Source organism: Nicotiana tabacum, chromosome 2 (genome assembly GCF_000715075.1).
Source record: "Nicotiana tabacum cultivar K326 chromosome 2, ASM71507v2, whole genome shotgun sequence".
Lineage (NCBI taxonomy): Eukaryota > Viridiplantae > Streptophyta > Magnoliopsida > Solanales > Solanaceae > Nicotiana > Nicotiana tabacum.
This window is the reverse complement of record NC_134081.1, coordinates 86,233,395-86,257,164: the sequence shown is the minus strand read 5'-3', so window position 1 is coordinate 86,257,164 and position 23,770 is coordinate 86,233,395. Positions and strand designations below refer to the sequence as shown.

The 23,770-nt window shown below is 39.8% G+C and overlaps 1 protein-coding gene across 2 annotated transcripts; it reads left to right on the top strand.

Moving 5' to 3' along the window:
* Positions 1 to 5,255: 5,255 nt before the first annotated feature.
* On the top strand, positions 5,256 to 12,236 carry LOC107803658 (choline transporter protein 1). 2 transcript variants are annotated; one of them, XM_016627427.2, is made up of 10 exons: positions 5,256 to 5,835; positions 6,784 to 7,142; positions 7,326 to 7,471; positions 7,889 to 8,072; positions 8,823 to 8,896; positions 8,989 to 9,102; positions 9,778 to 10,134; positions 10,484 to 10,744; positions 11,323 to 11,550; positions 11,849 to 12,236. In XM_016627427.2, exons 1-10 carry the CDS (start codon positions 5,642 to 5,644, stop codon positions 12,032 to 12,034), a joined length of 2,103 nt encoding a protein of 700 aa, XP_016482913.1. In that variant the 5' UTR covers positions 5,256 to 5,641; the 3' UTR covers positions 12,035 to 12,236. The 2 variants fall into 2 exon arrangements, with proteins under 2 accessions (XP_016482913.1, XP_016482912.1); XM_016627426.2 differs by having other exon boundaries at positions 5,502 to 5,835; positions 6,781 to 7,142.
* Positions 12,237 to 23,770: the final 11,534 nt, after the last annotated feature.

The following is a 23,770-nucleotide window of genomic DNA, read 5'->3' as shown; positions in this document are numbered from 1 at the left end:
GAAGTTCGAAGTATAACAGGGGAACAAGCCCAAAAGGTGAATCCCAAGCTAAAGGCTATGGCCAAATTAACACGGGTCGGAGACGTCCGATTTTCGTTATAAAACAGGCCTTCGAATATTTTCATAAACCGGTTAAAAAGGCTACCTTCGGCTGAATTACTAAGGATCTCAATTTCGACCCTCGAAAACCCTAATGGGTACAAAGTCGTTCGAACTCTCGAACAAAATCTTTATTTTATGCTAAGGCATTACGAAACAAATGGTCTCGATAATATCGACCCTTGAAAACCCTAAATGGGTACAGAATCGTTCGAACTCTCGAGAAAATCCCTTATTTCATGCTAAGGTACAACATATTTTATATGATTAAACAATAAACTTTTCAAGCCGAAAATGGGGAGAAAACCATTCTTTTTACTATGGTTGTATCGACCTAATTCAAGAGCCTAAAGGGCCATTTTATTTATGAGTTCGAGAAATCATCTTCACTCAATTAAAACCTAAGGGTCTCCCTACTCTGAGTTTGAGCAAGTACTCACTCTATTAAGACTACACTAGTCCGACTTCGGTCTAGTTGCCTAATCCCAAACTTGTGAGCAAAATCTCCATAAGGCATGAAGGCATGAATGAAATAGAATTTTTACAAGACAAGAAATAGAATAAAGACAAGTCAAAAAGAAAAAAGATCTTTTATATATACGAAGATATTTACAAGGATCGATCAAGGTCCCGCACAAAAAATTAAAAAAGAAAAAACAGGGTCCCGCAAAAAAATCAAAAAAGAAAAAGCCCAAGATTTCTAATTTTCCTCAGAGGCAGCTTCTTCTCTATCGAGGTCCTCCCCATTCTCGGACCCGCTCTTACTGCCATCATCATCATCATCATCGAAAGAGGCCAACGCTTCAGCATCGGCTTCATGCTCTCTATCCTTTATTATCTCGTCGGTAAGATCGAAACCTCGAGCGTGGATCTCCTATAGGGTCTCCCTCCGAGATTGGCATTTGGTGAGTTCAGCAATCCAATGTGCTCGAGTTTGAGCGGTCTCGGCTGCCTCTCTCGCTTGGACCTGAGTGGCTTTAGCATCATCCCGGTAGACGGCCACAATCGCCTCTGCCTCGGCCTTTGCCTTTTCGGCTTCAGATTTGGCCTTTGCAAGTTCAGAAGCCAACCGAGCCTCGAACTTCTCTATTTTCTTTGCCTGAGCTGAGCTATTCTCCTTTATGCCTCGAAGTTGACTTTCGACCGATGACAATTGGGCTCGAGCAGACTTTTTTCTGCAGCAAATCGGTCAATACTTTCTTTCCACCCCAAGGTCTCCGCCTTCATCATGTCGCAGAATTGCTCGATCCTCTCGATCTTCTCCTATAGCTGTGAGATTGAAATGTTAGCCACCATTCCCGAATTGATCCCATGAGCTTCTAAGATTTTTATTACCTGCTCGATCAGGTCGGTCTGATCTTTGTGAGTCGTGGCCAACTCGGCTCGCGGGTCCTTGATATTTTCTTCTTTTTGCCCACCGAGAAGGTTGAGGGCATTCCTATCATCGGTAAGCCTTTGAATGTTGGCCTCGTACCGACTCAGCTCATCTCAAGACCGAGAAAATGCTTCCCGATGAAGCATTGAGGCCTACGTAGAAAGAAGAAAAGAAGTTAGACAGGATGAGAAAAATAAACACAAGGGTAATACCAACAAAGGGAGTTAACGCTTACCCGATTCAGAGCTTGCTGCACTTCGTTGAAAAGGCTCGATGCCTCGCCCGAGTCCTTCCTTGAGACCTCCAAGTCGCTCAGGCCGGTAGCATCTTCAACCCCAGTAAGATAATCACGGAAGGGGTCCTTCCTTCCGTGGGCTCCTTCGATGGAGGGGGTCTTCAAGGCCCGAGCCTCTTGAATCATCTCCTCAGAAAATGAGGGGAGCAACGGGGAACCTCCAATTTCTATTGCCCCAAGTGGATCACTTGGGGTGTTCTCTCCATCTCGAGGGGCCTCGAGACCATCCCCTACAGCTGTACCTACCGTTAGCTCATTATGGTGGTAGGCATCTTCAATCCTCGATGACTCGGGGACTTCGCCCAAGTCCCTCCCCGAGACCCCCTCATCTCGAGATGGAGCCTCTGCAACCTTCACCGATTCAGTAGCCTTTGGGGCCTCGATGCTCATTCCCACTTGGGCCACCAGCCCGGAGTCTTCTTCTTCTTCGTCTTTCTCCCTTAGACACCGAACATAGTCTTCGATCAGAAGGATGATGCTCTTCTTCGCTTACGAACCGCCTTCTTCTTAGGTTATGGATCCGCGAAGGGTGAGGTCTTTTCCTCTTTTTGTCCTTTGCCGGTTTCGGTGCCAGGATCGAAGTCTTCTCTTCACCAGATAGGGGCCTCATGACCGCATCCTTGCCCATACATGTACACAAGAAAAATTAATAAGTATAAGAATGGCATCTTAATCGAATCATCAAATACACAAAAAGTGGGATTACCATGAGTCTTGGCCTCCCATCGGCCCTTTGATAAATCGCGCTATGAGCGCTCGGCATACGTAGAGGTCGAGGCCAGGTCCCGAATGCAGCTCTCGAGGTTAGGAATTGCACCGGGCATCCAAGCGACCGCTACATCACGGAAAAGGATATCGATGAGAAGGAGCAAATGAGCAAAACAATAAATAGGAGCTAACAGTGGGATTGTTCTCGGGAAATTGCATCTTTTCGGCCGGGATTAGGTCGGAAGTCCTCACTCAAACGAATCGGCCCATCCAGCCTCGGTCCTTGTCATCATCCATGCTCAAAAATAACACCTTGGTAGCCCGACGCTGAAGTTTTATAACTCGCCTCGATAAAGGCGAGGGATGTACAACCTGATGAGGTGGTCGAGGGTGAAAGACATCCCCTCAACTTTGCTCACGAAAAATCGAAACAGAATAACAATTCTCCAAAATGAGGGATGGATTTGACCTAGGGTTATTTGATATTTGCGACAAAAATCGACTATAATGGGATCGAGGGGGCCGGACGTGAAAAGGTAAGTTTAAACACTCAGAAACCCTTCCACGTGGGTAGTGATGTCTTCCCCGGGGGTCGGTATCACCACCTCTTTGCCTTCCCAGTTGCAGTCTTTCTTCACCTATTTAAAGCTCTCACTTATTGAGCATATATACCTCGACATTGGCTTGCATCGACCTGGGACCGACGAAGTTTTGTCGGTCTTAAAGTTGGAAGTGAGGACGTACCCCCCGGGAACACACTCCTCAGGGCGCGACTCCACAGGTATTTTGTCTCCGGCCGACCGCGATGAAAAAGCATTTTCCTTTTGAGGACCAGTTTTTGACGTTTTCTCTATTTGGATTTGAAGTTAAAAATATATGGAGATGATAAGATTTGGTGTTCTAAGAAGAGGTTAGCAGTGAAAATCGTAGATTTGCACATGAAGAACTTAGAAGATGTAAAAAGCTTTGGAGATTAGAAAAGGTTGAAGGTAAAGTTTGAAAGAGTGTGAAAAGAGGCCTATTTATGGGATTCACGGCGACGGTTCAAAGGCACTAGTGGCCGACCACCAACTGACACTCATTAATAACTTGGGGAACTGTACCGACGGAACATTTTAGTCACTTCCGTCGCTTATGTCACGACGATGACGTCATGGCAGGCCGAGGTAAAAATCGAAGGCTCAATTCGTTTCTTGTCATTACACTCCAAAAAACGAGGGGACTATCTGTATACGGTTAAAACCAAGTCCACCCAATTTTTTTATGACCGGGACCAGGGAGTTGCATCGAAGGTCGGCCCCGTAGCGGATCAGACCAAGGTACGAGGACAAGGTACCAAGTTCGGGATTCGAGGTACCTGTCGAGATCGAGGACAACAACGATCGAGACTGAATGAGACACACATCGAGCAAGATCGAAGATAACATAATAACGGAAAGACGAAATATCCGTGACTGGTCGAAGATCATGGCGGAAATTTCGGAACGGTTAATTAGCTAATCATGAGATTTCCTTATGTAATTAGAGTTATACCATAAGTAGAATTCCTCAACTATATAAAGGGGAGTATTAACCATTTGTAAGAGGCATCGTCCTCGCATAAAAAGCCAATATAATGCTCTCTCTTTAGCTTACACTCTATTGTTCATCAACTTGCTTTATTTTTAATTGTTTTGGTATCAATCATTTCGGGGTACCCTAGCTCGAGGGTTGAATTCCGTTTCAACACTGATTCGCTTTACTTAGGTGAAATCACGTGTCCTTAAAACTACATTATAAGTTTAATTGTTATCCAATTTTAAGGATAAATAACTTTATAACATAACTTTGATAACTTAACTCCAGAAATTCTGCAATTTTAAATATATGTAATTACTTTTTACTTTCTTGATACGTACTTCAATTAAAATGTTGAGTTACTTTGTATTCTAAATGCAAATTCACATGACTCCTTATTGCAAGTAGAGAAACACTTGAACTTGCATCGGAGTAAGTTATTCTTTTTATTAACTTTTTAAATAACTATACCATCCATTTGAATATTGATGTAACATAATACTTCGCACTTTTTTCGCAAACATCTCAAGTCGTAGATATGTCGGGCTTGTGGGTCTGGCGCCGACGTTGGATACTGTCATTTTCCATTTGACAATATATAGGAGGGCCGAGGGGGAGCCTATTGGCTTTTATTACCCCAGTAGTGTTTTGTTTCTTTGTTACTTAATTTTTGTGCTACTATTGCAAACTCCATATTTTACGGCGACTGGGGAATGTTTCTTCTCTTCGGTTGCTCTTCTTACACTTGTTTTATTTTAATATCCTTGGCAATACTGAAGATAAAATGTGTTCTCTAAAATTGCATTCTAAGGTTAACAGTTTTTATTACCTAGCGCCAATATATATATTTCCAGTCAGAGATTTTGTAGTCAATGTTCTTTTCTATTTTTTTTCTTTTTTCCCGACGTGTGTGTAAAGACATTGGAATGATCTATTCTTGGATAAAGTGAAAGCTTTTACTATATCTTTCGCTTGTTTCGTGATAGCTTCATTTTATCCCTTTATGTTATTATTCTTTCATTTAAAATGCTGTTTACACCATTGTGACTGTTTTACTGAAAAAAGAAATATTGTTTCCAGAAATGAAGCCTTTTTTTCTTTTAAAGTTAAAATTTACTTTTAACGATAGCTAAGCAATCTAATTATAAGAATATTGAGCAATCTAACTCCGTATTTCCTAAATAGATAGAGTATTTATTTGGGCAATTCTAGTATTATACTAACTTACAAGGGTCTAAAAATAAATGAAGCTCAAACCAAACCAGTCCCCTTTCACCTGGTCCTGGTGGCATTAGATTCTGTCCTCTTACCCTTTAAAAATTATCCAATACAATCTTTGTCTTAACACTTGCTATTAATTAAAAAAGTTTTCATCACACAAAAAGTAGTAACATTTTTAATCAGAACTTAGTGGGACTAATTAGCAGAAAATATTCCCATAAACCCCTGTCCCTTTTCACACTCTTCTTTTCTGCTTCTTTCTTCTGTTCTTCCCCCACAAACTCTTTTTCATCTTGCTTCTTTTTATCTGTGTGCAAATCCAAAACCCCATTTCTGTAAAACCCTTTTTTTTTCTCTACTTCATTCTTTAGATTTGCAAAATATATATGAAAATGAGAGGACCTTTAGGGGCAGTAATAGGGAGGTACCCTTCAAGTGATGGTACAACACAAACAGGGGATGGTATAATCAAACACAACAGGAAATGTAGAGATGTTGTGTTTCTTGTTATCTTCATTGCTTTCTGGGTTGCTATGATTGTCAATTCCAGCTTTGGATTTAACCAAGGAAACCCATTGAGGTAAAACACAAAGAAAATAAAAAAGAAATGATAAAGTTGCTTGCTTTTTACTGTTTTTTCATAGCCCAAATGTGTCTGTGAAGTCTTTTACATTTTGATCTGTTAGTTTAATGTGTTTAGTGTAAGATGTTTTTTTCCCCTTCTTTTTGTTGCATCTTGAGTTACTTTAATCTGGGGTTTTATGAGCTTCATATATGCCTTTTAATCCACCTCTTCTTTGAAAAGGTTACTCCTTTGTAGTTGTTTTGTGCTGACTGCAAGTTTCAGATGTTACCTTTGTTATGTTTTTGAAGGGTGAAAAGAATGCAACAAGTTTTGACACAAGTCGAAAAAAGAATGTCCTTTTTCTTGCCCAAGATTTGTTCTTTTTTGGCTCTTTGTGATTGAGATTGTCATTAAAGGAACCTGGGTTTATGTCCAAAGTTTTCAGTTAAAGATGGTATACATAAACTCCTTTTTTGGAAACAAGATAATGTACTTCTTAGAGGGGAAAATAGGAATTGCAGAATTGTGAATTGTGTGTCCTTTTCAGCTAAATGCTTAAACTTTTAGAGAACGCGCACTTATATTTACTCAATTGTGTCTTCAACACGCCCCCTTACAGTTGGCTTGATTCATTTATTCATGGCCAAAAATGTGGATTTTTTTTTTGATAATAGGCGCTGAGACTCGAATCTTAAACTGTTTTCTGATACTATATTGAATTGTGTAACCATTTCATCTAAAAGATTAAGCTTTTAGAGAAAGCACACTTATATCTACTTAATTATGTCATCATCTTTTAGTGTTCTGCTTGCTCAACTATGAACTGTTCCTTTCTCCAAATAGCATTCTACCAGAGGAGGTGTTTTCAGCCTGTCCATGCAAAACTAATATCTTAGGCTTGTCTACGGATATACTAATTCACTCATTTGTCGTATTTCTCTTGCATCTGATCTTGCTTAGCAGGCTAACATATGGGCTGGACTATAAAGGCAATGTTTGTGGTGATACACATGCTGATCCAGATCTTCGTGAATTGGAACTCAGATACTGGTTGAACCCTAATCAAGTTTACGAAAGTGGTTCAAAAGATAACCAGGCCAAGATTTCTAATGCCAGGACCATTTGCTTAATGGACTGTCCTATCCCATCAGAAGATTCTCTAAATTGGGTGTGTGACTATCCGGAGGGCGAGGTTCGCCTGTCAGTAGATGACTGGATCGATAGGAATTATGATTATTTTGCAGACCTTACTCCGGACCTAAGAAATACTTCTCTTCAACTTCAAGGTCCTTGTTACCCTGTCATATTTCCAAGTGTTAATGGTAAGTGAAGACAGATGAGCCAAATTAATTGGGGAAGACATTTGTGGCCTGAAATGTCAAGCATATTGTTTGTTTAAGTATTTGTGATTGATTTAAGTACTTGAGATGTTTAATTTCCTGTTGAAGTTTCGAGTGTCTTGAGATATTTAATTTACTTTTCAATCTTCAAACCTTTTGTGCCAGTTTATTGGAGCTGTCAGCTTATTGCCCGTGCATCAAATGTGTCTTTGCGGCATTGGAAGGAAATGGGCGGTGTTAACATTGTTGAGGACATTGCAGTTGATAAATCCATCCATGGCTTAATTAACTCTCGGTCGTTGGTATTAAAGGTTGAGTGTCTTACTGTTCTCTTGTTTTGCTTTTAAAGTACTCAGCTAATATATTTTCTTAGAAATTTTCCTTTGAAAAATGGGACACTCAGGAGTGATAGTGGTAAAATTGCCCGTTTCATTGGCTGTAGATGACGTTTTCACTTTGCACTGCATCAGGATGCATTAGCGCATGTAAAAAGGTTCACAAAAACTGAGGATTTTTTTTTCCAATCAGTAAAAGTGTAACTCATTTTCATAGACAACAAATGTGTTTCCTTTCGCATGTGTGGTCAGTGGTCAAACGGTGACTAAAAGAATGGAAGGCTAAAATGTTCGAGTTATACGTAGTATATCAAACGTGGTATCTTATAGTCTCTATCGTATCACATTCTGATATTTAAGATTTCAAATTTCATATTTGAGTTTGATTTGCAGAGATATGTAGCTGATGTTGGCAAGTCATGGGGAGTGTTGATTGTTTGTGGAGGAATTTTGCCAGTGTTTCTATCAGTGATATGGCTTTTGATGATTCGTCACTTTGTGGCTGCAATGCCTTGGATAACTGTCTTCCTCTTTAATGCCCTTATTATTTCAGTCACAATGTTCTACTACCTGAAAGGTTAGGCCCTCTTTCCTAATGCTTGTCCTCTGTTGTTATGTAGTGTAATTGTAATTCATGTCAACTTTCAGTTCTACGTCCAATTTGTAATTGAGATGGTGTACTCTCTGACGAACTTTATACCCCCTATTTGTAGTTCTATGTCCAATAGGCTCCTGGGACAGCTACGACTTGTCATTCTGGCTTTTTGTTCTTCACCATAACCCCATCGCTTCATCCCTTCCCTCTTTTCCCCAGGGTTAAAGAAAAGTCACCTTTGTACTAACTACTAAGAGTGGTTCATGGGAAGAATAACTTCTTTTTCTTCCTTCCCTTTTCTATTCCCCTCCAATTTTATTTTCTTAAAACAGCACCAAAAACAGACCTTAAAAGCTAAAGCTAATTGAAGGAGCCAAATGAGTCCAAACTGGAAGTTTTGCAAGTTAAGTGTTTGATAGATAATAGAAATTGTAAAAGGCCCTGATCAAAAAAGAAATACTAGTAGAAAGACCTACATGATGCCTATTTATGTATAAGAGCTGCTGCTTTCTCTTGTGCACATTCATCTAGGATATATCAGTTTCCTGATGCAATACTTTCTTTCTTTTTGATAAAGCATAATCTTTCTTTCTTATATAGGTCCTACTTTTTTCCTCCAATCCGTGAAGATTTGGTCATAGTCCTACAATCTTTTTATTGTTTGTTGTGTAATTTAACATCATATCTTTTCCATTGAGTAAACTGATAAAATTATCCTTCTTTCCTGTCAAGCTGGATGGATTGGGAACGACTCTATCTCCCCCATTATTGGTGAACATGATCCGTATTATCATGTGTCTGCAAGGGTATACTTGATTTTTCAATTGTACCATTATTCTCTATGTAATAGTTTGCTTTTCGTTTGGTGTAGCATTTAATCAGATTATCTACTTGGTAGGAAATAAGTCACCTCCATGCTGCTGCTGTTCTCATGACTGCTGTGATGATAATTTCGGTCTTGTCATCCATCGCTATAGTGCGGCGTATCCTTATGGCTACTTCTGTCCTGAAGGTAAGTCCATCTCTCTCCCTTTCTGAGCCTTATAGAACTGTGCTATATGTGTTCAGAGTGTAACACCTTCTAAAACTTCTTCTTCATCTTCTTCTTCTTTTTCCTCTCTATATTTTATCCCTTTATGACCTGATTTTATTCTGCCCTTTTACATGGAAATGATGACCCCCACATACACAAAATGAATGTTGTAAATCCCTTTTCCTAGATAAACGTCATCTAATTTTCTTTAAAAAAAAAGGAAAATAAAGACTATCAAAAACACGAGAAGCATGTGGTAGATTCTAGATATTATAGATAATTACTTAGTTTATGCTCATGCAGAGAGAATTTTCCTATTTGCAGAAAAAGAGTAAGGAGCATTTGTGACTATTTCTTGGTATTACAGGTTTTGTATGTCTATGCATTTATTTCAGTTGTATCTTCATGAAGTCAAATTTATTCTCTTAACACCAGAATAACTATAAGAATAAAGATTTACATTAAGAAAACACGTCTTCTGTTCTCTGAGGCAAGACGTTAACCTAGAAGAGTAGTTCATCTTAATTTATATTCCCTAGATAATGAAGGATAGACTTCATAGCATATTGCTATTTTCCTGTTCATGGATTGAGTATAAGTTTCTTATCTCTAGATAAATTTACTTAAAATGATGATTGAGCATTTAAATTGCAGGTAGCTGCTAAGGTCATTGGAGAAGTGCAAGCACTAATAATTTTCCCCATCATTCCATATGCTATCCTAGCAATCTTTTACATGTTTTGGTTTTCAGCTGCACTTCATCTTTTTAGTTCTGGACGGATTGTCCAGAATGATTGCAACACCAACTGCTGTGCTTATGATCTTAAATCAAAAAGGGTGAGCTGTGATCGTTGCTGCGGATATAGCATCCAGTATACTTCTCATATTGGTGTTGCAATTCTTTTCCACTTGTTTGGCTGCTATTGGGCCACACAGTTTTTTGTGGCAAGCTCTGCAACGGTCATTGCAGGCTCTGTTGCTACATACTATTGGGCTCGAGGCGGAACATCGGTAGGTCATAAATCCTGATCTCTTATTTTTCCAGCAATGCTTTTGAACATATATACATGAATAATTTCATCTCTACATTCCAGAACTATTTCATCTTTTGCTTAGTTTAACTTACTCTTACTAGTCCATATTACTTTCTTTCAATTATCATTAGATGATCTTTTCCAAATCATTCTGAATTTCTGCTATTTCCTCTCTTAATCATGTTTATCGTTTGATACTCGCATGCAATCAGCTTTAATAGCCTGTTTCATATATTGTTGAGATAAAAAAGTTCCTGATTTAATACAAGAGTATTTTTTTTGTGTATGTTCTTGTGACTGATCAGCTTCTATTTTTGCAAGTGCAGCCAGAAATTTCATTTCTCCCAGTGTTCTCCTCTATGAAGCGGCTTATACGTTACAGCATTGGATCTGTTGCTCTTGGTTCACTGATTGTTTCATTTATAGAGTCTATCAGGTTTCTACTTGAAGCACTCCGGCGTAAACTTAAAGTTGCTAATTCAGCACCAGAAAGTTGGGTTGGAAGAATGGTATATAATTCCTCACAAGGTTGCCTGCGGTGTATTAGTTGGATCATTAAATCTGTGAATCGTAATGCTTACATCTTGGTAAGTAAAAAATGTTGTAATCCCATTGGATGTTCCTCAAGTCTAGTGTGGCATGCTTGAAAAAAACATGACACTTTGTTTGTTTTCACAATTCTTGGTGCTAAATTCCTAAGGTCCTGAATGATATTAAACTGCTTGTTTTTAGAAAGGGGTAATGCCTGTTGTTTCTCTCAAATCTATGATGAGATTTCAAATTTTAATTAGGTCTCTTGCTCTATGGTATGTCCGTCATTGTTACTGTGGGCTGTTTTTTCTGGCGACTAGCTGCCACCAGCTAGCCCTTGATCTTTTATAGTCCCAACTCATACTTTTTTTTTAATGAGAACATGACATCAGGGGCGGAGCTAGAGCTTCGGTAACGGTTTCGGCCGAACCGAGTAGCTTTAGTGCAAACTGAATATTTGTCTTAAGAATTGAATAGGTACAAATTCTTACTCTAGAACCCAGTAACATAAAAAGGCTAGAGTCCCGAGCCCAGTAACTTCAAAGCCTGGCTCTACCTCTGCATGACATCATTGTACACATGATCTAGACTTGTAGTAACAGCATCAGTTATGATAGTGCTTGTTACCTTGCAGATAGCTATAACAGGAAAGAGCTTTTTCAAGTCTTCTGAGATTGCAACTGATCTCATTATCAGCAACATCCTTCGGATTGGAAAGGTGAATGTCATTGGCGATGTTATTCTCTTTCTTGGGAAGCTGTGTGTCAGTCTTGCAAGTGCACTTTTTGCTTTTCTCATGTTGGATACTCACAAGTACAAGTCTGGACATAACAAGATCTCATCTCCAATATTCCCGGTGCTGGTAAGTCTAATTCTGTTTGATGGGATTATCCATTTAAGCAAAGCAACTATCTATTTTACAAAACTAAAAATTAACAAAGTGCTCAGATCCTTTGAGCAATTTAATTACCACTTCAAATTATGCAAGGTGTAGAACTATACAGAGAGAAAGACGATCTATATTTATAAACTTACAGAATACAATTCAGTGAAGGTTTGGTTAGAAGATTTCACTTGATGATTGCTTATGATAATGACGCAAGACTAGCATAGCTAATTAAGTATAGTATCTCTACGCTTGATCCGTGTTTCTAATGCAGGTCTGCTGGAGTCTTGGCTACGTTGTGGCAACTCTTTTCTTTGCCGTTGTGGAGATGTCAATCGATACCATAATACTTTCATTTTGCCAAGACTCAGAGGAGCACCAAGGAACTGCCCAATACGCCCCTCCTCTTCTTATTGAGACTTTGAATGACCAAAATGAGATGCAAAGACTAACACAATGATCAACGAATGATATCTCCTGCATTAGCTTGAATGTTATCATTTCAGGTGTAATCGCTTGTCATCTAAATTAATTGAGTGTTTTTGTTAGTTCCTTCTCTAACTTGCTCTTTAGCCTTTTTGATAGATTTTGTATCTTATAGTTGTAAATAATTTTTAGTCCAAATTAGATCAAGCAAACTCTGCAATTTCTTCAATGCCCAACGATAAGAGTTTGCTTTGGCAGTAACATGCAATATTGGATTACAATAGAAAGTTAGGGACAATGAAAAGTAAGATATTGAAGAATATTTTTCAAAGCTTGTTGGTGAGAATTTTGGGGAAAAAGATGTGTACTACCTTCAGGGAGATATGTACTAGTTTGTAATCATTTGTGTCTTAAAATTGGAAACTTGAATCGAGCATACATGGTTTAAGTCCCTTACAAAAATTAAGCTCTACAAGTTGGGAGTTCATGTCAGACTCAAAATCCTGGATCAACGTACTTGCAAATTGCAATCAATCATGGAATGCAAATTATAGTTTCTAATATATATTATCTATATATCTATGTATCTATATCTATATCTTCTATACTATATTAAAAGCACGAAGACCCTTAGCGAAATGTTGTTCGCCTTTTTTACCCTTTAAAAATGGATTTTACACTGGACAAAATAGTACAACAACAACAACCCAGTAAAATTCCACTAATGGGGTCTGGGGAGGGTAGTGTGCACGCAGACCTTACCACTGCCCAAAGGAGTAGAGAGGCTGTTTCCGAAAGACCCTCAAGGAAACAATATTCTTATCACAACAACAATCATAGGATAAATAGGAACACCATGAAATCCAGAAGAAAGATACAAAGCAAAGGGAGACAATATTAGTAAATATTAGTATCACCACAACAATCATAAGAACAATAGGAACACCAAGAAATCTAGAAGAAAGATGCAAAGCAAAAGCGATAGCTAGTAAATAGGACATGCACCGAAAAGTGAAATAGTAAGCCACAATATTGCCAATAGCTATCTTAGACAAAAATCCTACATGGCTAGTCCCACAATGGTACGAAGTAAAGCACGACTCAACTACCTCCTAACCTACAACCCTAATGCTCGACCTCCACATCTTCCTATCAAGTGTCATGTCCTCGAAAATCTGGAGCCTCGCCATATCCTGCCTGATCACCTCTCCCCAATACTTTTTAGGTCGCCCTCTACCTCTTCTCGTGCCATCCACAACTAGCTGCTCACACCTCCGTACCGGAGCATCTGGGCTTCTCCTCTGAACATGTTCGAACCATCTAAGCCTCGCTTCCCGCATCTTGTCATCAATGGGAGCTACATGCACCTTCTCCCGGATATCATCATTCCTAGTGTGCCCGCACATCCACCGCAACATCCTCATTTTTGCTATTTTCATCTTCTGGATATGTGAGTTCTTAACGGGCCAACACTCAGCCCCATACATCATGGCCGGTCTAACCACCGCTTTATAAAACTTACCTTTGAGTATCGGTGGCACTCTCTTGTCACACATGACTCCAGATGCTAACCTCCACTTCATCCATCCTACCCCAATACGGTGTGTGACATCCTCGTCGATCTCCCCTTCCCCCTGGATAACCGAACCAAGGTACTTGAAGCTGCCTCTACTCGGGATGACCTGCGAATCAAGCCTCACATCTACGCCCTCTTCCCCTGGCTCAGCGCTGAACTTACACTCCAGGTATTCCGTCTTCGTCCTGCTCAGCTTGAAACCCTTAGATTCAAGAGCCTGTCTCCAAACCTCCAGCCTCTCGTTAACACCGGCTCGCGACTCATCAATCAGAACTATGTCATCGGCGAATAGCATGCACCATGGCACATCCCATTGAATATGGTGTGTTAACGCGTCCATCACAGGGCGAATAAGAACGGACTGAGCGTCGAACCTTGGTGTAACCCCATTACAACCGAAAAATGCTCAGAGTCGCCTCCTACTATCCTAACCCGAGTCTTAACCCCATCATACATGTCCTTAATCGTCATAATGTAGGGAACCGACATACCTTTTGCCTCCAGGCATCTCCAGAGAATTTCTCTAGGAACCTTGTCATACGCTTTCTCTAGGTCAATAAACACCATGTGCAGATCCTTCTTCCTCTCTCTGTATAGTTCCACCAACCTTCTAACAAGGTGTATAGCTTCTGTAGTCGAACGACCCGGCATGAACCCGAACTGGTTGTCGGATACAGACACTGTCATCCTCACCCTCGCTTCAACCACCCTCTCCCACACTTTCATGGTATGATTCAGTAATTTGATACCCCTATAATTATTACAACTCTGGATATCACCTTTGTTCTTATACAATGGAACCACCGTACTCTACCTCCACTCATCCGGCATCCTCTTCCCCTTAAAAATAATATTAAACAACCTAGTCAACTACTCCAAACCTGCTCTCCCCACACACTTCCAAAATTCTACCGGAATCTCATCTGACCCGGTTGCTCTGCCCCTACTCATCTTACGCATAGCTCCCACGACCTCCTCAAAATAGTAATTTAAGTTATTTTCCTAATATTTTGAACTTTAAAGTTAGCTAAAATTTTGGTAATCAAAATCCTTCCTTATTTAAATTATGTAAAAATCCTAATAGTTAGAAATTTAAACTCAAATCAAAGTTTACTTATATAGACTACTAACGAAAGCTAGGATGACAAAGAGAAAAAAGCATTACGCGTCGGAATAAGTACAATCTTATTCTACAATTGCTGTAAAAATTAAAAATTATACATATGCATTTAATGCTTATTAGTGAAAACTTTATGGAATGCTAGATACCAAAGGAAGGATACAATTAACAAAATCTTATGGAGGCTATAATAAAATGTCCTATCATTATATATTTTTTGGGTCAAACGTAGTGATTATATGGGAATTGCTGACCAATATTTAGGTGTTTTATCTTAGCCAATAGCTCTTAATCCTTCCACATTAGAATTATTTAACATAATTATAATATATTTCATATTAATTATTTAAATATTTAAGATCTGAAAATTAACTAAGATTTTTTTTATTTGAACTATGTAAAATTTTTTATTCAGTACTTTAAATAAATTACATTTTAATTGCCTTATATAATTATTTTCTTATTTGAACGATGTAACACAATTATAATCTCTTTTAAGTTATAATTAATTATTTAAAACTTGTAATCAACAAAAAAAAAATTAGTTAATGTTAAAACCAAATAATTAAGTCTAAAAATCCAATTCAATTATTTATCAAATTTATCATATAACTAAAATTATTTTTCAAGTTGACAAAACTCTTAGGATGCCTAAATTGGTTTTCATAAGAATAGTATTGGCTGTGAAAGAAAATTTAAAAAAATAGAAAAATTAACATGGAAGGTTTTATAGATAAGTCTTTTAACTAAAATTTATATCTATATATATTAAGTAGTATAAAATAATTTTGATTTTATAATACAAACTTATTATATAGGAGTAGTACTTACGATTTTCTAAAAAGTCGTAGGTACACGCGCTATAAGACTAGTAATATATTAAAAATATTAAGATTTTTAGTTGAAAGTCAAATTATAAAATTACCCTTGTCTTAATAAATTTATTTTTTTAAATAAGAACCCCTATAAGTATCCCCTATTTGAAGCGTCACTAGAATCTAATTTACCCAAACCCATCCATATAAGGGATGTGTTCCTTCAGAAAAGTTACTTCTAAGGACCATCTCATGCAAAAGGGGGTAGCGTCTGCTAATTGATCTAAAAGTAAGTTTTCACATATTTACAAAATCATTAGGAGAAAATTAATCCCCCACCCAAAATAAAAATATAAGAAAGGGACGAAATATTCTATTTGGAATAAATATCTGCGATATGCATTAGAGACGGTGTTCACAACGGCTATGATCCCCTTTTCGACTTTCTTTTATCTTTATTAGCAGTTATTGTAATTTAAGCTTCTAATTTACCCTTAAAATTTATTTCAAAAAGAGAATTTTCATTCCAGCAACGAATATATTGGTACTGAATTTCCAGTTTTTGCTTTGTATACGGTCAAATCCGAGTTTGCCCTTCGTGTAATTATTCGAGATTGGAACGTGATGAACCGAGGGTCGTCATTGTAACATCGAGATCAGAAGTAAAGTCGGGTTATCGAGCTCAAGATACCGAGCTCGAGTCAATATCGAGCTATGACATGAAGTAGCGTTACCGAACTCAAGAGTCAGAGACCAACCAATATCGAGATCGAGTCAATATCGAGATCGAGATCCAGAGATCGACCGATAACAAGACCGATCAAGATCGAGCTAAGAGACAAAGAGTCGTTGTAGCCACATCAGGAAGAGAATCTCGGTGAAAATTAAGGAAAAGCTGATCAACTAATCTATCATGGGATCCCCACTATGTATTTTTTATTATATCCAAAGTAAGATTATTTCACTATATTAAGAGTGGGGTATCATTTTTGTAAGGGCGGATTCAACATCCAGAGAAGAAAACATTGATATACTCACATTCTAAAGATTATTATATTGATATATAGTTGGGATTATCCTTTTTTCAGCTTGGACATTGATTCATCTTGCATGTTTATAAATCGTTCTCTACTCAATTTGGTTTGTACTTCATTCCTTTATACAATCAATATTCGATATATTTCTACTTACTTTTTTGATTTGTATCAAGTTATACCACGTATCCTTAGAACTACGTATAAATTCAACTCTATCCGTTTTTCGGGTAAACATTTTGGTGCCCACCGTGGGGCTAAGGATAATAGTGGTTATTTGGTATGAATCTCTGTGAAACACACTATTTTACACTTGCTCTTGGAAGTGTCTTTCATTTCAGGCTGAAAACGACGAATTCTCAATTAATGGCCCTACCTATCGACAACGAAGCAGGCCTTCAAGATGAAAACAATAACTTAACGCGCCGGGGGTGAAAGGCCACTTGTCGATCCCGTTGGAGCTCGGGTCGAAGAACCAATAGAGGTTAACTTATATGTGGCCATCGAGGCAAACCAACGTTCTGACCCTGAAAATAACATTCATGGCGGAACTCGATCTGCAGCTCGAAATACCCAAAACGCTGAGGAAAACAGAATCAGCTTGCGTATGATTTCGAAATGTTGCAAGCTCAACAAGTAGCAATAGCCCAGTTGTAGAGCCAAACCCAGGCACCAACCAGGCTCGAGTCCAGTCCATCCCAAGAAGTCACCTAGAAAGCGGTGTCAGCTGTAGCGAGGTCAAATGAGCAAGAATCAGGGACTAATCCCAAAATTTTTAAGATGCTCGAGGAACTAACAAAACGAATAGAGTCAGCGGAAAGGAGGATTGAAGCAAATGACAAAAAAGTGAAAACGTATAACTCCAGGGTTGATCAGATCCTGGGGGCACCACCGATATTAAAAGGCTGGGATTCCAAAATATTCCTACAAAAGCCTTTCCCCCCGAGCGCAGCTCCGAAACCAATCCCCAAGAAGTTTTGCATGCCCGAAATTCCTAAGTATAATGGAACGACCGACCCCAACGAACACGTCACCTCTTACACATGGGCCATTAAAAGGAACGATCTAGAGGACGACGATATTGAATCTGTATTATTGAAAAAATTTGGTGAAACCCTGTCAAAGGGAGCAATGATATGGTATAATAATTTACCGTCTAACTCTATCGATTCTTTTGCTATGCTTGCAGATTCCTTCATAAAAGCACACGCTGGAGCCATAAAGGTCGAAACCAGGAAGTCGGACCTTTTCAAGGTAAGACAAAAGGATAACAAGATGCTGAGAGAATTCGTATATCATTTCCAAATGGAACGAATGGACCTATCACCAGTCACAGATGATTGGGCTGTTCAAACTTTCACTCAAGGTCTGAACAAACGAAGCTCAATAGCTTCACAATGGTTGAAGCAGAACCTGATCGAGTACCCAACTGTTACTTGGGCCAATGTTCAAAATTGGTATCAATCGAAGATTAGAGTCGAAGACGACCAGTTGGGTTCTGGGTCCGTTATTAAAAAGGACATCAACAGAGAACAAAGGCTGATCAAGGACCGATACCGGCCGTATAGTGAAGATTATAGGGGTAACGAACCAAGACGTAACCTCGTACAAAACAATAAAAGAAGTAATCGAGGCCAAGGGTCTCGGGGGCTGATGAACAAGAATGGGTTTGACAGGCATACTGGACCTAAAGAAGCACCACGATTATCGGAATATAACTTCAACATCGATGCATCCGCCATCGTGTCGGCTATCAGACGCATCAAAGATACTAAATGGCCTCGACCTCTGCAGACTGATCCAGCCCAGAGGAATCCCAATCAAATGTGCGAATATCATGGCACCCATGGCCACAGAACGGAAGATTGCAAGCAATTGAGAGAGGAGGTAGCCCAGTTATTCAATAAAGGACATCTTCGAGAATTTTTAAGTAACCAGGCCAAAAACCATTTCAAAAACAGGGATTTCAGAAGACAAAACGAACAAGAAGAGCCACAACACATCATCCACGTGATCATCGGCGGAATCGATATCCCCCAGGGACCGATGCTTAAATGCACTAAGATATAGATTGAAAGAGAGAAGCGATCTCGGTCTATGGATTACACACCTAAATGAACCTTGTCCTTTAGTGATGAAGACGCAGAAGGAATCATGCAACCCCATAACGATGCACTGGTAATATCTGTACTTATGAATAAAACTCAAGTTAAGAGTGTGTTAATTGATCCAGGTAGTTCGGCCAACATTATCAGATCGAAGGTCGTAGAGCAGCTTGGTCTACAGGACCAGGTCATGCCAACAACCCTGGTTCTAAACGGATTCAATATGGTATGTGAAACTACTAAGGGAGAGATAATCCTGCCAATAAACGTGGCCGGGACCATCCAAGAAACGAAGTTCCACGTGATCGAAGGCGACATGAGGTATAACGCTCTTTTTAGAAGGCCGTGGATCCACAATATGAGAGTTGTACCCTCGAACCTCCACCAAGTTCTGAAATTCACAACATCGAAGGGAGTCAAAACGGTCTACGGAGAGCAACCGGCCGCAAAAGAAATATTTGCCATCGATGAGGTGATTCTGATATCTACACTATCATCGACAAAGGGATCAGATTCGAAGGGGGAACAGGATACCAAATAGCAATCACAAATGTCAGCCTCGACCCAACTAGAGAATCAGAAGACTGACGAAGACGATGACTATGGGATCCCTCGATCCTTTGTGATCCCCGATGATACCGATGCTACCCAGTCAATGGTCGAAGAACTGGAGCAAATCACGCTAGTTGAACATCTGCCCGAACGAAAGGTATACCTGGGCACGGGGTTAGATCCCGAGCTTAGAAAAAAGCTTATTCAAATTCTTATAGCTAACATGAACTATTTTGCTTGGTCCCATCTCGACATAACAGTAATCCCACCGGAGATAGCCACTCATAGACTAAGCTTGGATCCAAAATTCCGTCCGATAAAGCAAAAACAAAGGCCATAGTCCGAGGTCAAACATGCCTTCATCAAGGACGAGGTAACCAAACTTCTTAAAATAGGATCCATTCGAGAATTTAAATACCCCGAATGGCTAGCAAATGTGGTGGTGGTCCCTAAGAAAGGAAACAAACTTAGAATGTGTATAGATTATAAAGACTTGAACAAAGCATGCCCTAGGGATTCCTTTACTTTGCCTAGCATCGATCGTATGATCGATGCCATTGCAGAACACGAGACTCTCAATTTTCTCGATGCCTACTCTGGGTATAACCAGATACAAATGAACCTGGAGGATCAATAAAAGACCTCGTTTGTTACCAAGTACGGCACCTATTGTTATAACGTAATGCCATTCGGTCTAAAAAAATGCTGGTGCAACTTATCAACGCCTAGTAAATCGAATGTTCGAAAACTAAATAGGAAAATCAATGGAAGTTTATATTTATGACATGTTAGTTAAGTCCCTGCGAGTAGAGGACCATTTAAAATACTTGCAGGAAACTTTCACGTGCTAAAGAAGTACAATATGAAGCTCAACCCCAAAAAATGTGCATTCGGGGTTGGCTCGGGCAAGTTTTTTGGTTTCATAATATCCAACCGAGGAATCAAAATAAACCCCGATAAAATCAAAGCCATAAAGGACATCACGGTAGTAGATAATGTGAAAGTCGTGCAAAGGTTAACGGGGAGAATAACCGCCTTGGGAAGATTCATTTCGAGATCCTCAGATAGGAGCCACCGATTTTTCTCACTACTTAAGAGTAAAAGCAACTTTGTATGGACTCCAGAATGCCAATACGCTTTGGAAGAACTAAAGCGGTATTTATCGAGCCCGCCTCTGCTTCATACCCCGAAAGTGGACGAACAACTTTACTTGTACTTAGCTGTCTCGGAGATAGCGGTAAGTAGAGTCCTGGTTCGAGAAGAACGAGGTACGTAATTCCCTATTTATTATGTTAGTCGGACCTTAGGCGAGGCCGAAACTAGATATCCACACTTAGAAAAATTATCGCTTGCTTTAATAAGCACCTCTAGGAAATTAAAACCATATTTCCAATCTCACTCGATACATGTTGTAAAGACTTATCCTCTTCGAAGCATTTTGTGCAAACCCGAGCTTTCGGGTCAATTGGCCAAATGGGCCATAGAAATCGGTGGGTACGATATCGAGTATCGACCCTGAACCGCTATCAAGTCTCAAATATTAGCATACTTCATGGCTGACTTTTCGCCAACCCTCGTGCCCGAGTTTGAAAGACAGCTACATATAAAATCGGGAGTCTGGACCCTTTTCACGGACGGTGCCTCGAACGCGAAGGGGTACGGATTAGGCATTGTACTAAAATCACACACAGGTAATATAGTTAGACAGTCTATCAGAACTACGAAATTGACTAACAATGAGGCCGAGTATGAGGCCATGATTGCAGGTCTCGAACTAGCTAGAAGCTTGGGAGCAGATATCATAGAATCTAAGTGTGATTCCCTCCTCGTGGTAAACCAAGTTAACGGGACTTTTGAAGTCCGAGAAAATCGAATGCAAAGGTACTTGGATAAACTACAGGTGACTCTACATCAATTTAAAAAATGGACTTTGCAATATGTACCCTGAGAACAGAACAGCGAGGCTGACGCTCTTGCGAAATTAGGTTCATCGGTCGAAGATGACGAACTCAACTCGGGGACTGTCGTACAACTCATAAAATCGGTGATCGAAGAAGGACACGCCGAGATAAATTCCATAAGTCTAACCTGGGATTGGAGAAACAAATATATAGAGTACTTCAAGAACGGGAAGCTTCCATCAGATCCAAAGGAATCGAGAGCTTTGCGCACAAAGGCAGCACGATTCACCTTATCCGAAGACGGAACGCTATTCAGAAGGACTTTTGATGGACCATTGGCAATATGTCTGGGACCAGGAGATACCGATTACATACCACGGGAAATTCACGAGGGAACTTGTGGAAACCATTCTGGTGCCAATTCGCTGGTCCATAAAGCGATCAGAGCAGGGTATTATTGGAACGATATGAGCAAAAATGCGAAGGAGTTCGTTTGAAAATGCGACAAATGCCAAAGACATGGACCCATGATTCAATAACCCGCGGAGCTACTCCATTCGGTCCTATCTCCATGGCCTTTCATGAAATGGGGGATGGACATCGTCGGCCCCCTCCCATCGGCCCCAACTAAAGCTCAGTTTATATTGCTTATGACTGATTATTTTTCTAAATGGGTTGAAGCACAGGCTTTCGAGAAAGTCAGACAAAAAGAAATGATAGACTTCATTTGGTACCACATCATATGTCGATTCGGGGTGCCAGCCGAGATTGTATATGATAATGGAAAATAATTCATCGGCAGCAAAGTAACTAAATTTCTCGAGGATCACAAGATCAAAAGGATCCTATCAACACCGTACCATCCCAGCGGAAACGGACAAGCTGAATCGACCAACAAAACCATCATCCAAAATCTTAAGAAGAGATTGACCGAAGCCAAAGGAAAATTGAGAGAAATACTACCCGAGGTCCTATGGGCATATCGCATAACATCAGAATCTAGTACCGGAGCAACGTCATTCTCATTGGTCTATGGCGCTGATGCTTTGATCCCGTTTGAGGTCGGAGAACCTAGCATCAAGCTTCGATATGCAACAAATGAGTCGAATAACGAGACCATGAATACGAGCCTAGAATTATTGGATGAAAGACGAGAGGCCGCTCTTGTCTGATTGGCCGCCCAAAAATAGCGGATCGAAAGATACTACAATCGAAGAACCAATCTTCGATATTTTAAAATTGAGGACTTGGTACTAAGGAAAGTTACTCTCAACACCCGAAATACGAATGAAGGAAAATTGGGTCCGAACTGGGAAGGACCATATCAGGTCTTCGAAATCGTCGGAAAGGGGTCCTACAAGCTAGGCATGATAAACGACAAACAACTACCGAGCAACTGGAACATTTTGCACCTAAAACGATATTACTACTAAGGTACGACCCTCCCATGTTCATTTATATTTTGAAATTAACCCTTGCAGGTGTTCGACTAGAAACATGGGGTGGATTATTCAACCCGAAGCCTTTAGGTCTGAAAGCACGCGTTGCACTCTTTTTCCCTTAGACCGGTTTTATCCCAAATGAATTTTTTGGCAAGGTTTTTAATGAGGCAACCATTGATCGTGCTAACTTAGAACAACTCAACAGTATCCGAGGCCTCTTTACAATCAACCTCGAATACTGGGGGGCATTACCCTCGAATATATTATGTTCGATGCAAGAAAGTTACTTCATAGCAATAGGGTTTCGATGGGAAAAATTGTAAGGGCCAAATGGTCAAAACGAACCATGCCCGTGTAGTTTGCTCGAGCCCTGGCACAAAACATGAACACATGTATAATGACTTGTAAAGAAAAATTTCTTCTTTACCAATATCTCATATCTCGAAAAGATTCTACTATTTTATGATCTATTATGCAAAAAGGCTCAAGGGCCGACCATGACCGGATTTTGAAAAATTACCCCATAAATCGGGGACTGCCAACCGAAAAATCAACAAGATCAAGCTCCACGTAAGCCTAAGGGCTACATTATTTCAAGTTCGAGAAAACATTCACTCGACCATCGAGCCCAAGGGCTGCCATTAATTCGAGTTCGAGAAATCATTCTCACTCGACTACAAAGCCCAAGGGCTACCTTATTTTGAGTTCGAGCAAGTCCTCACTCGACCACTAAGCCTAAAGGCTATTCTTATTTTCGATTTCGAGCAAACACTCACTCGACTATAAAGCCTAAGGGCTACCCTAACTCGAGTTCGAGCAACCATTCTCACTCGGGGACTATCTATCGAGCCCAAGGGCTGTCATTAATTTGAGTTCGAGAAATCATTCTCACTCGACTAAAAATCCTAAGGGCTACCCTAATTCGAGTTCGATAATTCATTCTCACTCGACTACAAAGCCTAAGGGCTATTCTTATTTCGAGTTCGCGCAAATCCTCACTCGACTATAAAGCCTAAGGGCTACCCTAACTCGAGTTCGAGAAACCATTCTCACTCAGTGACTATCTATCGAGCCCAAGGGCTGCCATTAATTTGAGTTCGAAAAATCATTCTCACTCGACTGAAAAGCCTAAGGGCTACCCTAATTCGAGTTCGAGAAATCATTCTCACTCGACTACAAAGCCTAAGGGATACTCTTATTTCGAGTTCGAGCAAGTCCTCACTCG

What these genes read in the sequence shown, in the direction of transcription:
- LOC107803658 (XM_016627426.2), top strand. Translation starts at nt 5,642, where the DNA reads ATGAAAATGAGAGGACCTTTAGGGGCAGTAATAGGGAGGTACCCTTCA. An exon ending in ATTATCATGTGTCTGCAAGG is followed by an intron (nt 8,897 to 8,988) that starts GTATACTTGATT and finishes TCTACTTGGTAG; the next exon opens with GAAATAAGTCACCTCCATGC. An exon ending in CTCCAATATTCCCGGTGCTG is followed by an intron (nt 11,551 to 11,848) that starts GTAAGTCTAATT and finishes TTTCTAATGCAG; the next exon opens with GTCTGCTGGAGTCTTGGCTA.